The sequence below is a fragment of the Fringilla coelebs genome (assembly GCF_963513975.1).
Source record: "Fringilla coelebs genome assembly, chromosome: 23".
Classification (NCBI taxonomy): domain Eukaryota; kingdom Metazoa; phylum Chordata; class Aves; order Passeriformes; family Fringillidae; genus Fringilla; species Fringilla coelebs.
In genome coordinates, this window is record NC_140049.1 from 2417848 (window position 1) to 2431377 (window position 13530).

The 13530-nt window shown below is 56.9% G+C and overlaps 1 protein-coding gene across 1 annotated transcript; it reads right to left on the reverse strand.

Annotated features, from left to right (window-relative positions):
- Positions 1-39: 39 nt before the first annotated feature.
- FRS3 (fibroblast growth factor receptor substrate 3) lies at positions 40-11666 on the reverse strand. The gene is made up of 7 exons (XM_084220777.1): positions 11544-11666; positions 7933-8051; positions 7677-7765; positions 5969-6155; positions 3311-3472; positions 2626-2777; positions 40-1980 (listed from the first exon to the last, which is right to left on the reverse strand). Exons 3-7 carry the CDS (start codon positions 7740-7742, stop codon positions 1114-1116), a joined length of 1434 nt encoding a protein of 477 aa, XP_084076903.1. The 5' UTR covers positions 7743-7765; positions 7933-8051; positions 11544-11666; the 3' UTR covers positions 40-1113.
- Between the last annotated feature and the right edge of the window lie 1864 nt (positions 11667-13530).

Here is a 13530-nt window from a genome sequence, read left to right on the forward strand (position 1 = left end):
AGCCCCGGCGAGCGCGGGCTGCTCCTTGCAGGTTTGGCAAGGAACTGGGATGCAAAGGAGCAGTTCATAAATAAATAAGTAAACAAATAAATAATCCCACAGCACTTTCTCAGCAGCTGCCAAATAGAACCCTCGTTAAAAAAAAAACAAAGCAGGGTATGGCACAAGTGAAGTTTTCTGGACCAAACTTCCAATCTCCCTCATGGTTGTGGCCTTTCCCTCCTCTTTTAAAGCAGGGGAGGGAATTTAAGGATTTAGGCAATCAGGTTTCTGTGATCACAGTGTGTGCCCATGGCTCTGTGTCCTCCTGGTTTCATTGCAGCTGCCCAATTGAAATTGGATCTGAGACAGGGACAGAAGGATAAAAAGCTTCAGGAACAAACAGTGAGCTGAGGGGGGAAAGGCCACGGCGTGAGCTCCCTCCTCTCCAGGCACCGCAAGGCAAACCCCAGCTCTGGAGCGGCCTCACCACAGAGGTGGGAAATCCGCGGGGAAAGGGCTCAGTTTGTGCAGAGCTCCTGAAGCAGCTCAGCTTGGGGAGCAGTGCCCCAAAACACTGCACAGAAACACTGCACAGAGACACTGCACAGAGCTCCTGAAGCAGCTCAGCTTGGGGAGCACTGCCCCAAAACACTGCACAGAGACACTGCACAGAGCTCCTGAGGCAGCTCAGCTTGGGGAGCACTGCCCTGAGGCACTGCCCTGCCGGCCCTGCCCTGCCCCGGGCCCTGCCCTGCCCCACCCCGGGCCCTGCCACCTTCCTCCGGCCCACAATTCAACCCTCAGAGTCACCAAACATCCCACAAGGCTTGAAAAAACGAGCAACACACAGAGGGCAGGACGGACAGACAGACAGACCGACAGACAGACGAGCCTCAAGAGCAGCAGCCGCAGGAGCCACGCTGGGCCCCGGGGGATGGCGAACGGGGGGAGCCACACTCAGGGCGGGGACAGGACACGGCGAGGGACTGGGACCAAAGCCACGCTCGGTGGGGATGGCACCCGGGGCCCTCAGAGGGGCAGGTCGGTGGGGCCGGCACCCGGGGCCCTCAGAGGGGCAGGTCGGCAGGGCCGGCACCCGGGGCAGGTCGGTGGGGATGGCACTCGGGGCCCTCAGAGGGGCAGGTCGGTGCTGTTGTGCCGCGTTTTCCTCGAGGTGCCGTCGTCCCTGGGCAGGGCCCGCTGCAGGCTGGACATGGCCGCCGTCTTCTTGAGGTCGATGACGGCGTAGGAGTCGGTGCGGCGGGCGGCGGGGCTGGCGGGGGCCGCCACCCTGGGCTCCGGCTGCGCCTTGCAGGCCTCGGGCTCCAGCTCCACCTGGATGTAGTTGAGCTGCCGCGGAGGCTCCGGGCAGGGCCGGGGGAAGTCGAAGCTGAAGACGTTGGGCAGGCGGCCGCGCCGGGGCCGGGGCAGGAGAGCGCGGCGCGGCTCCGAGCCCGCGGGGTTCTGCAGGGGCTCCTCCTCGCCGGCCTCGGAGAAGCCATTTGGGGACGGCGTGGGCGCCGTGGCAGCGTCCTCGTCCCTGTGCTGGGCCGGCTGCAGCTCCCACACCGGCGGCAGCGCCGGAAGGTTCTCGTAGTGCAGCAGCGCCGAGCGGCGCTGGGAGCAGCTCCCGTCCTCCGGGGACGCCTTGGAGCCGGCAGGCCGGCACAGGGACGAGGTGCTGGGGGCCAGCAGCCCGTTGAGGTTCTCATAGACACACTGTGGGGAGGGACAGCCCTGCTGGCACTCGTTGTTGTTGTTGTTGGGCGGGCAGAGGTGAGGCCGGCACTGGCGGGGCTGCCGGCACAGCCGGCGGTAGCCGGAGGTGGGAGCCAGCACGAATTTCACCTCGCCCGGCTGCAGGAAGACCTGGGGGTTTCGGTCTTCCAGGGAGCAGCTGTGGTTCCTAGGGGGGAAAGGAGGGTGGGCTTCAGGCAAGGAGTGCAAACAGTGCCGGCCCCTCGGCTCCGGCTCGCCGGTGTTGACGTAGGTGTGGGACTGCAAGGAGAGAAGCAGAGGGACAGTGAAAGGAGGAGACAGCACAGGCCATGATGGTGGAGCCCTGGAAAATGTTAGAGATGGAATCTGAAAATGTTATGCTTTTCAACTGCCTAATGTTAAAGATGGAATCTGAAAATGTTAGGCTTTTCAACTGCCTAACGTTAAAGATGGAATCTGAAAATGTTAGGCTTTTCAACTGCACCCGCGTAAGCGATATGATAAATTATATAATCGTTAGATGTGATGATTGTTTAGTAATTAAATGTCATTATTATATAGCCATAAGAAGGATCATGAGGAACTATGTTGGAAATTTAAGGGGGGCTTTGCTTAGCTGAAATCTATGTATACAATAGAACAATATAAGTTTAATAATTACCATGAAAGTTATATAACTATAGAGTATAAAAACATGTTCATCCCGACCGTATGGTCGGAGTCAGATTTGGGTTTGTACCCCTGACATCTTCAATAAAAGCACCTGCATAGAATCATTCTCGTGACTGTGTATCAAAGAGCAGGAGCCTCCAGGAGCAGAAATGAAGTAAAGAGAATAAAAAGAGTGACAAGGTGTGAGGATCCCCTGAGGTTTGAGAGAGGGAAACCCAGAACTGCACCCAGCAGAGTTTAGGAGGGGTTTACCTGCTCCTCAGGCCCCAGGAGGGGGTGGGTAGAGTCTTCCCCCACAGAGGAATGTCTCAGGCTGCTCACTGAGGGGTGCTGGGCTGCAGGGTAGGACAGGGATTCTCCAGGGAAGCTGTGAAATCCATTGGGAAGTCCAGTGTAGCCCAGACCTGGGAGGGAATCAAGGCAGAGACGCATTAAATTGGTACAAAATAGAATTATTACACTTTCAGAGCGAGCTGGGCTCTTGGGGACACCCTGGAAGGTAAAACCAGCCTGTCCAAGGGCCATCCCAGAGCTGCAGCACACACACACAGGGGCCAGGCCCTCCTTTAAATCTCAGGAATTCCTGGTGGAGACAGGAATGGAGCCATTCCAACGCTCCAGCAGAGCCACAGCTGGGGCTGCAGGAGGGCTGAGCCACCCTGGAATGGCACTGCTGCCACCACCCTGACCCACAGGGGCTCAGCTCCTGCTCTGACTCTCTCAGGGTATTGCATTTTTATTTCATTTTTTCCCCTAATAAAGAACCGTTATTCCTCCTCCCACACCTTCCCCCTGAGAACCCCTTAATTTCAAAATTACAACAATTAGGAGGGAAGGGGTTCACGTTCTCCATTTCAAGGCAGGTTCCTGCCTTCCTCAGCAGACTTTTCAGACCAAGGCACAGCCCAGCCCTGTGTCCCCTGCGCTGTCCCCTTACTGGGGGGGCCCTGGGGGCTGTGGGCCAGCTCCCTCTCCGAGGGGTGGCTGTTCCTGGTGATCACCACGGGCTCCTCCACCACGTTGATGCTGTTGCACTGCATCAGGTCCTGCAGCAGGTTGAAGATCTCCTCTGCTCTGGAGCATTTGAAGGCAAAAATCCCTGCCAGGGACAAGAGAGGACGGTTAGAACAGCAAGGAAGCGATCCTGCTTTAAAAATACGTGTTGTTTCCATTTCTAAATGAATTCTGACTTCAGGAAATAACAGCAGAAATCATGGAATTCAGAATGGTTTGGGTTGGATCTTAAAGATCTTCCAGTTCCATTCCCAACCTGCCACAAGCCCAGGCTGGCTTCAAACCCCCTCAGTGCTGTGCTAGCTCACCCCACACAGGTGTGGGGGGCCAGGTGAACTGCTCCCCTCTCCTACCTGAACCCCCCTGGCACCCCCTCCATCCTTTTCCAGGGGAAAATCCAGGCAGTGACTTCTCAAAGCTTGGCTGGGCCCTGTGCACAGGAGGGAGGGATGAAATGTCACATTTTTAAAAATCCCTGGGATTGAAGAGTCTGTCCCCAAAGGAGCAGCCCAGCCCAGGAGCCAATGCCAGGCTGGCACACACACACACACACCACAGCCATGGCAACAGGAACAGCCTGGCAACAAGGGCTGCTCCCAAAGATCCTCATTTTCCACCCTCTAGCCAAAAAAAAACCCAGCTGGATCTGCCTTGCATCAGGTGGGGAGCAGCATCAGCAAGGAGGGCTCCAGGTAAAATTAATAAGCAGGATAAAATGCTGCAAGGGAGGGAGAAAACTCAGCAAAACACATCATCCCTCTCATTTCTGCCTGAAGAGTGAACTCTGCAGGATGTGAGAGCTCTGCTTCACCCCCTCTGCCTGGACCTGAACAGAACCAAACACAGAGGGCAGAACTTCTATCCCTGGACTGAATTTTCACCACTGATCCTCACCCTGCAAAAGGCAAAAAAAAAAAAAAGAAACCAAAGGAGAAATTCCCTGCTGGGAGAGGAAAACCCCACTGAAATAAACATTAAAGAGCAGCAGATGCCAGTGCAGATCCACACAGACCCCGAGCACTCACGGGAGCCCTTTTGGAGTTTACAAACACATTAACAGAACCAGGAAACAACTTCTCCTTTTCTCCCAGGGGATGCAGATGCCAAGGATATGTTAAGCTCTTTTTTAAAAAGCAACAGAGCCAGACTGGTGAAGGAACCAAGAGGCACCACTGTAAAACTGTAATTCCTCTATTCCCAGACTATTCCCAGTGCTGCTGTGACTTGGCATCAGCTCCTGGGTGAGTCACTTCCCTCCCCGAGCTCACAGCATCAGGGAAACGTGCTGGGAAACCTTTTCCTCTGCCACCAAGTGCCAAAATCAGAGCTCTGAGCAGGACTGAGGGGAGCAAACTGGGAGGATGGGACTGCAGAACCTGGAGCTGGAACTGGACAATGAACCCCAGAATGGAAATGCACCAAAACTCATAAAAGTGTGAGAACTCCTGACTCTGAGTCCATCTGGGGTGGGGCCATGGCCGGGCTCTTGCACTGCCCAAGGTGTGTCCTTGAAGATTCACCTTGGGCAGGTGAGGGGACAGGGACAGCCCTTCCCCAGCAGCTCTGGCACTGTATTTGAATAAACAGGGGTCACTGTCGCTATATTTTAATAAATCCCTACTTTACTCCTTTAACTCTGCCTAGCCTCTGCTCCAGGTAGAGAACAGGGGAGAGAAATCTCAGCATTACTGCCCCCAGGGAGCCCCCAGGGACTGACCCTGTGCCCAGAGAGCCCCCAGGGACTGACCCTGTGCCCAGAGAGCCCCCAGGGACTGGCCCTGTGTCCCCAGAGAGCCCCCAGGGACTGACACTGTCCCCAGGGAGCCCCCAGGCTCTGTCCCTGTCCCTGTCCCCGAGGCACTGACCCTGTCCCCGTCCCTGTCCCTGTCCCTGTTCCTGTCCCCGTCCCTGTCCCTATCCCTAGGCACTGGCCCTGTCCCTGTCCCTGTCCCTGTCCCCATCCCTGTCCCCCTGTCCCTGTCCCTGCCCCTGTCCCAGGCACTGACCCTGCCTGGTGTGGCAGCGGCGCCCGCTCTCAAAGGAGAACAGGTTGGAGTCGAAGCCCCCCTGTCCCTGTCTGTGTCCCTGTCTGTGTCCCTGTCCCATCCCTGCCCCTGTCCCTGTCCCTGTCCCTGCCCCTGGCTATCCCTGTCCCCATCCCTGTCCCCCTGTCCCTGTCCCCTCAGGCACTGTCCCCATCCCTGTCCCAGGCACTGACCCTGCCCGGTGTGGCAGCGGCGCCCGCTCTCGAAGGAGAACAGGTTGGAGTCAGAGCCCCCCTGTCCCTGTCCCCGTCCCCGTCCTTGTCCCTGTCCCTGTCCCTGTCCCTGTCCCTGTCCCCATCCCTGTCCCTGTCCCTGTCCCTGTCCCTAGCTGTCCCTGTCCCCTCAGGCACTGTCCCCGTCCCTGTCCCAGGCACTGACCCTGCCCGGTGTGGCAGCGGCGCCCGCTCTCGAAGGAGAACAGGTTGGAGTCGAAGCCCCCCTGTCCCTGTCCCTGTCCCTGTCCCTGTCCCTGTCCCTGTCCCCATCCCTGTCCCCCTGTCCCCATCCCTGTCCCCGTCCCTGTCCCAGGCACTGACCCTGCCCGGTGTGGCAGCGGCGCCCGCTCTCGAAGGAGAACAGGTTGGAGTCGAAGCCGTAGCGCCGCAGGCACAGGTACGGCCACCGCACGGCGTCGCGCTTGTGCGTGTGCAGGATCAGCTCCCGCGGCGTCAGCTCCATCACCCCCGAGCCCAGCTCGTGCCCCTCGTCGTCCACGTTGGTCACCTGCGGGGTGACCAGTGGTAATTAACAAATTAATGAAGAAATTTGTTACCTCCACAGCACATTCGTGTGTTGTCACCCTGATTTTTAAAGATTTTCTCAGCGTTCTGATGTTGACATTCCTGTAAAGAACTTTCTCACACACTTTCTGTAAATAACTCATTGTTTTGCATTCTTTTATAGAAGAGGAGAACTTTGATAGGCTGTTGGTTTGTCCAGTGTCATTGCAGAGGTGGCACTGTCACCCTCCAACCCACTGTCACTTTTGGAAATCTGTAAATGTTGGAGTCAGAAAATAAACTTCCCTTTTTCTCTTCACCTTGAGAACCTTGAGTGCCTGTGCTCTTTGGTGTTCCACAGCCACAGTGTGTTCACAGTGACAGGTGTATAAGATAAGATCAGAATTGTTTTCCATTCTTTTTTCTGATTTTCTCACAGCCTTTCCAAGAACAAAGCCTGGGGAAGCTGTGGGGAACTCCCCGGGCACTTCCAAGGTATCACCACCCTTTCAAGAAGAAATTCCTGCCGATTTCCAGCCTAAGCCTCCCCTTTTTGGGACACACAAGACTGATTAGCATAAGAGATGTGATACTCAGGATGCCCTGGCAAGAACAAACACTGTTCTTGAAGATTGCAAGAAGATTAAACCAGGCTGGCTTAGTGGGTAAGAAAATTACATCAAGATTTCTGCAAGTGAGAGATGTTGTAAAATGCTGAAGTCTGTTTATGTGATGATTAACCCAATCGTTGTAATAAAACATTTCTAGCCTCCCCAAAATAGTATAAGAGCATAGGTTGTGCACAATAAATTTGGATTTTTAGCCCACAATACATTTGGATTCTTCTGACCACCTCTCAGAGTCTCTCATCATCACTGATACCCCCTGGCCCAGCCTGAGGCCGCTCCCTCTCCTCCTGTCCCCATTCCCAGGGATCAGATCCCAAATCCCCCTGGCTGTCCCCTCCTGGCAGGGCCAGACATTCCAAACTCCCCCTGAGCCTCCTTTTCTCCAGGCTCAGCCCCTTCCCAGCCCCCAGCTCCATTCCCTTCCCTCCATCCCCTCCACGTCTGCCTTGCTGGGAGCACCCAGAGCTGGACAGGGCTCCCAGGTGTCCCTGAGCAGCTCCAAGTGCTGCAATCCATGGATTCCCCCCATTTCCTGCTGCCTTTCTCCCAGCTGACAGCAGGGATCCGTGGCTGGCAGGAGCTGGCAGCCCTTGGCAGCTCAGCTGCTGTGGCTGAGCCCAGGCTCTGGAACACAGCCCTGAGCACTAAAAGGTTTTTCTCTCCATTTCCTTGCATTTCCCAAGCAGGAGCAATTTAGCAGCAAATACAAACACATTTTCAGCAGGAATTTCTTAAGGAAAGGAGAAAAACAACCAAAAAAAAACCCCAAACCAGAAGTGGTGAATTTGCAAATCCTCTGGAGGGATGTTGGTGTGCAGGGGCAGGAGTTTGCTCTCCCCTTGTGCAGTCAGAGCTGCCCCAGACCCTCTGATGGGCTTGGAAGGGCACAAATTTACCTTGAACTTGGTGGGATGGTTGTCTGGGATGCTGTCTGGGCACAGACAGCTGCAGCAGCTCCCCATGACTCCAGGCAGAGAGGCAATCCCTGGGGACAGGACACAGAATTTGGCACAGTCAGATCCCAAATCCACCCCTGCCACCCTCTGCCAGCACCTCCAGCTGTGCCCTCCCCATCCCAGTGGGTCTGGAGCTCCACCTCCCTGCTCTGCTCCTTGATTAATGTCATAAACGTTAATTAAAACCAATTCTTACCATTAGGCAGTTGTTGGATTTGTTGTGGAGGAGTGAGAAGGAATTCCCTCTATCTCCCTCGGGATTTCATGGCAAGCAGGTTTCACCTAAAACAGGAGGGGAACACTCCCATCTTCCACCTGGCAAGGAGAACACAATTAAACAATGATAAAAGCAGAGAAAAATAAAAAGCAGGGGGTGGGAGAGTGACTGAACTTCCCTTCAGAGAACCCAAGGAAAGCAGGTGCATTTTGTGTTTCATTAATTACATTTATATCAACACAGAAAACTCTGCACAGCAATGAAAAATACACAGCTAAAAATAATTTTTTAAAAAATTTAAATCAGAGATATTTTATTTCCTGGCTTTGGGATCCTAGAGAGGAGTGGGGTTTACCAGGGTGAAGGAAATAAAACTGAGCAGCCAGGGGTGGTGAGGCAGCTGCTGCTGCTGCTGCTGAGGAATGTGAAGGTGCCTTCAGTGCAGGGAAGGTCCTTCAGGGTCAGAGAACAGCAGCTGCTCTGCTCTGGAGGAGGAGAAGCAAAACAAAAAAGGCCAGAAAACACAAAAACTCTGATATGTGACCCAGAAAGCACAAAAATTCTGGTACCTGACCCAGAAAGCACAAAAATTCTGGTACCTGACCAGTCAGGGTGAGGGTCAGACAGGAAGGAGGCAGTGAGGAGCACTCCTGTGTTTTGCACTCACAGAAATACTCCTGGGTTTCTTTTTTATTGTAGTGAGAAATGGGAAATTCTGCTGTCCCTGATGGCACCCTGGGCAGGGGACAGGGGATGATGCCAGGTGTGCCCTGAGGGCAGCTCAGTGTCTGCACCCGACCCACCGGGATCATCCCCAGCCCGGCACCGGGGCAGGAAATGGCAATTTGGGAGCGTCTTCCACGGGAAACTCCTTCCATGGGAAACCTCCTTCCATGGGAAACTCCTTCCATGGGAAACCTCTTCCCATTGGAAACCTTCTTCCACTAGAAACTCCTTCCATGGGAAACCTCCTTCCATGGGAAACCTCTTCCCATTGGAAACCTCTTCCCATTAGGAACCTCTTTCTCTTGGAAACTTTTTTTATTAGGAACCTCTTTTTTTGGATACCTCCTTCCATTGGGAACCTCTTTATTCAGGACCCTCTTTCCATTGGAAATCTCTTTCCATTGGAAACTTTTTTCCATTGGAAACCTCTTTCTACTGGAAACCTCTTTCCATTGGAAACCTCTTTCCATTGGGAACCTCTTTCCATTGGGAACCTCCTTCCATTGGAAACCTCTTTCCATTGGGAACCTCTTTCTCTTGGAAACCTTTTTTCATTAGGAACCTCTTTCCTTGGAAACCTCCTTCCATTGGGAACCTCTTTATTTGGGACACTTTCCATTTGGAACCTCCTTCCATTGGAAACCTCCTTCCATAGGAAACTTTTTTCCATTGGAAACCTCTGTCTACTGGAAACCTCTTCCCATTGGGACCCTCTTGCCATTGGGAACCTCTTGCCATTGGGACCCTCTTTCCACTGGGAACCTCTTCCCATTGGGAACCTCTTACCATTTGGACCCTCTTCCCATTGGGAATCTCGTCCCATTGGGAACCTCTTTCCATTGGAAATCTCTTTCCACTGGAAATCTCTTTCCACTGGAAATCTCTTTCCATTTCAAGTCTCTCCCTCTGCCAGCCTCCCCCTCCTCCCAGTGAAACCACAGCTCACAGAGTGCCAGAGCTGCCCTGGGGCCCTTCCAGTGTGGAGAGAGGGGGCAGAGCCCCACTGGAGCTGCCCAAGGGTCCCATTCCACTTTTACATCAAAAACAGCTCCATAAATCACCTCCCACTGCACCTCTGTGCCTCCCCCTCGGCCCTTGGAGAATTCCCCACCACGCCCCAGCCCTGCCAAGTGCCCAGGAGAGGAAAGTTTCCTTCTGTGTGAGCTGAGAACAAACAAAGGCGGTGCCAGCTGCCCTCCTGCACACAGCTGCCAGCCCTAGAGCAGCACCAGCCCTTCCCCACGCCCTGCCCCACACACCCTGCTGCTTTTCCTGGGCTCTGCAGGCATTCATTCCCCTCTCAGGAATTAGCACTGATCCTGCTCCAGCTGATCTGGGCACTGGGGGCTGGCTCCTCTCTGGCTGGGCTCTCCCACTCCCACCTCAGCAATTCCCTTGGGAATAAGAGCTGGGAGAAAACATTCTGCCTTTTCCCGTCTTACTTCACTCCTCTCCCCATCTGTGAGGGGTCAGCCTGAAGTGCTGTGGCTTACCAAGGACAGTTTTTACGCTGAGAACTGAACAAATGAACTCTAAACCCACCAGGAGCTCCCTGAGCACTCCCTGGGTGCTTCCCCCTGCTCCTCCCTGGTGAATATTTCAGCAGCATCCCTTCCACACAGCCACTGAGATTCCCAACTCTCCAGGCTCCTGCTCTGCACTTCCAGCTCACCTGCCCACCCCTGCTTGCCAGTTCAGAGCCCAGCCAGTCCCCAAAACCACCCCACAGCAGGACTGGGTCCCTCCTAAGGCCACCAGCCCCGTCCAGACCCCCAGGACCCCAACCCAACCCCTCCCCAGCCCTGCCTGCACCAGGCTCTCCCGAATTCCCGGCTGTTCCCACCCTCCCAAACCCCCCAGGCTGCAGAAGCCCCTCGTGCCTTCACCCTCCTTAAAGGCAGAGCTGGAGAAGGAGGTTCCCCTAATCCCAAAGGGTCAGGGGGGCACCCTGACACCCCCTGCACAGGGATGGACAGACAGACAGACAGACACCAGCACCTGGTCCCACATCAACCCCTCCAGGACAGGCAGGGACAGAGCCAACACGTCCCCCCAGGAGAAGGAGGGAGCAGGGGGGGCAGCTCTGGGGGCAGGAGAGGCAAAAAGGGGAGGGAGGAAAGAGGAGAGAGAGGGGGGCTGAGGAGGGGCTGCAGGGAGGGAGAAGGGGATGGAGAGAGGAGGAAAGGGATGCAGGGATGGGGAAGGGGATGCAGGGATGGGGAAAGGGATGCAGGGATGGGGAAGGGGATGCAGGGATGGGGAAAGGGATGCAGGGAGGGGGAAAAGGATGGAGGAAGGTGGAAGAGGCTGCAGGGACATCGGAGGGGACGGAGGGAGGAGGAAGGGGATGGAGGGATGAGGAAGGGGATGGAGGGATGAGGAAGGGGATGGAGGGATGAGGAAGGAGATAGAGGGAGGGGGAAGGGGATGGAGTGATGAGGAAGGGGATGGAGGGATGAGGAAGGGGATGGAGGGAGGAGGAAGAGGATGGAGAGAAGAGGAAGGGGATGAAGGGATGGGGAAGAGGATGGAGGGAGGAGGAAGGGGATGGAGGGAGGAGGAAGGGGATGGAGTGATGAGGAAGGGGATGGAGGGATGAGGAAGGGGATGGAGGGATGAGGAAAAGGATGGAGAGAAGAGGAAGGGGATGGAGGGATGAGGAAGGGGATGGAGGGATGGGGAAGAGGATGGAGGGATGAGGACGGGCCTGCAGAGCCCGTGGGAACGAGGGGCCTGAGGAAGGGGCGAGTCCCGGGGGCTCCCGGGGAATTGGCTGCGAGGGGCGGCCGGGGCAGCCCGGGGAGGGCACGAGGGGAGGGGGACGGGGGCGATGCCGCGGCCCCGCTCCGGGCGCCGCTCGGTACCTGAGGCGCTCCCGGCTCCGCCGTCCGGGACCTGCGGCCCGGAGCCCCCGGCCCGGCCCTTCCCGGAGCTCGGAGCGCGTCGGGGCCCCCGGCCCGGCCCTTCCCGGGGCCCGCAGCGTGTCGGGGCCCCCGGCCCGGCCCTGGCCCTGGCCGGCCCGGCGGGTCCGGGGGTCCCCGGTCGGGCCCGGAGCGATCGGGGCCGGGCCGGGCCCGCCGGAGCAGCGACACCGCGCGAGCGCCGCGCGGCCGCCAGGGGGCGCCAGGGGGGCGCGGCGGCGCCGAGGGGCGGGGCCGCGGGGGCGGGGCTTTGGTGGGCGTGGTCTGGTGGGCGTGGTCAGGGTGAAGGGGATGAACCGGGGGGTTTGGGGGGTCAGTGAGAGGGTTTGGGGTCAGTGAGAGGGTTTGGGGGTCAGTGAGAGGGTTTAGGGGGGGTCAGTGGAGGATTTTGGGGTCAGTGAGAGGGTTTAGAGGTCAGTGAGAGGGTTTTGGGGTCAGTGGAGGGTTGGGGGGTTCTGGGGATAGAGAGAGGCTGGGGGTCAGTTGAAGCAGATTTGGGGTTGGGGGGATGCTCGTGGGGGAGCAGTGGAGGGGATTTGGGGAGGGAGAGGGGCTGGGGGTCGGTGCAGGGGGATTGGGGGGATCAGGGCCAGGGGATTGCTCAAGGAAGAGTCACTGGAGGGGGATTTGGGGGGTCTGGGATGGAAGGGATGGAAGGGAGCCCTCGGGGGGTCCCTGGAGGGGGATTTGGGGGGTCTGGAGTAGAGGCAGACCCTAGAGGGGCCTTGGGGGAGCTGCCAGCTCCTCACCCCAGAGCCACCGAGCCGTGTCCCGCCCTCCGAGGGGACCCTGCGGCCACCCGGCTGTTGCCATGGCGCGGGGCCGATGTCACCTCGGGAAAGCCCCGGTGACCCGTCTGACCCCCCCGTGCCCAAGGAGGACTTTGCCCGGGAATCTTTCGGCCCTGGGGAGGGATGGAGGAGCGTGGGGGCAGCAGGGGACGAGGGGGGGCCCTGTCACCACCCGCGGGGACAAAGTCCAACAGCACCGGGGCCGAGATAAAGCCGCAGGGACCTCGAGGCCAAACCGCTCAAAAACGGCGTGGGGACATCGGGGACATCACGGGGACCTGGGCAGTGACAGCCCCGCTGGGAGCCCTGCACGGGGGGGAGAGCAGAAAAGCGTGGAGGGGCTCCCCCTCCTCCCCCTCCTCCTCCTCCTCCTCCTCCTGCTGCTGCTTCTCCCCCTGCTCGGGCGGTTGTGCAGAGGATCCTCGATGGTTTGGGTCAGAAGGGACTTTAAAAATCCCTTTCCTGCCGTGGACAGGGATAATTTCCACTGTCCCAGGTTGCTCCAAGTGATGCCTCTTCCTAAAAATAGAGATCAAATAAAATTAAGAGAATAAAGAGCAGTTTTATTTATTGAAGGGCCTTCAGGTGCATTTAGGGCAGGTGGAGCCCACCCAAAAATGGAGCACGGGGTTTTCACACTTTTGTAAGTTTGGTTCATTTGCATGGTGGGGGTTAATCTTCCAATTACAGCTTCAGGTAATGAAGTCCCTGACCCCAAGTTTGCTCCCCCCACATAAATCACTTTTGTTTCCATCTCTCAGGGCCTGGGACAGTGAGGTGTTGTTGATTCCCAGGCCTGGAGAGGAATTGTGTCAAAATGGGAAAGCAGCAGCTGACACTGTGTGCGGAGTTTAGAGTTATACACTAAAGAACTGCAGGGTTAGAAATGCATGGAAAGGATAAAAGCTAAAATCCTAAAAAGGCATCACAAACCCCATCCAGCCCGGCCTTGGACACTTCCAGGGATGGAGCAACCCCTTCCATAAAGCAGCAGCACCATCCCCTGAGCCCGGCGCCGCCCTGCCCGGCCTCACCCAGCCCCGCCACGGGCTCGTCACGGAGCCTGGCACCGACTCTGCCAAACCACCACCCCCGTGCCCTCTGGCTGCACTCCCAGCCCTGATCCTGCACCAACACGA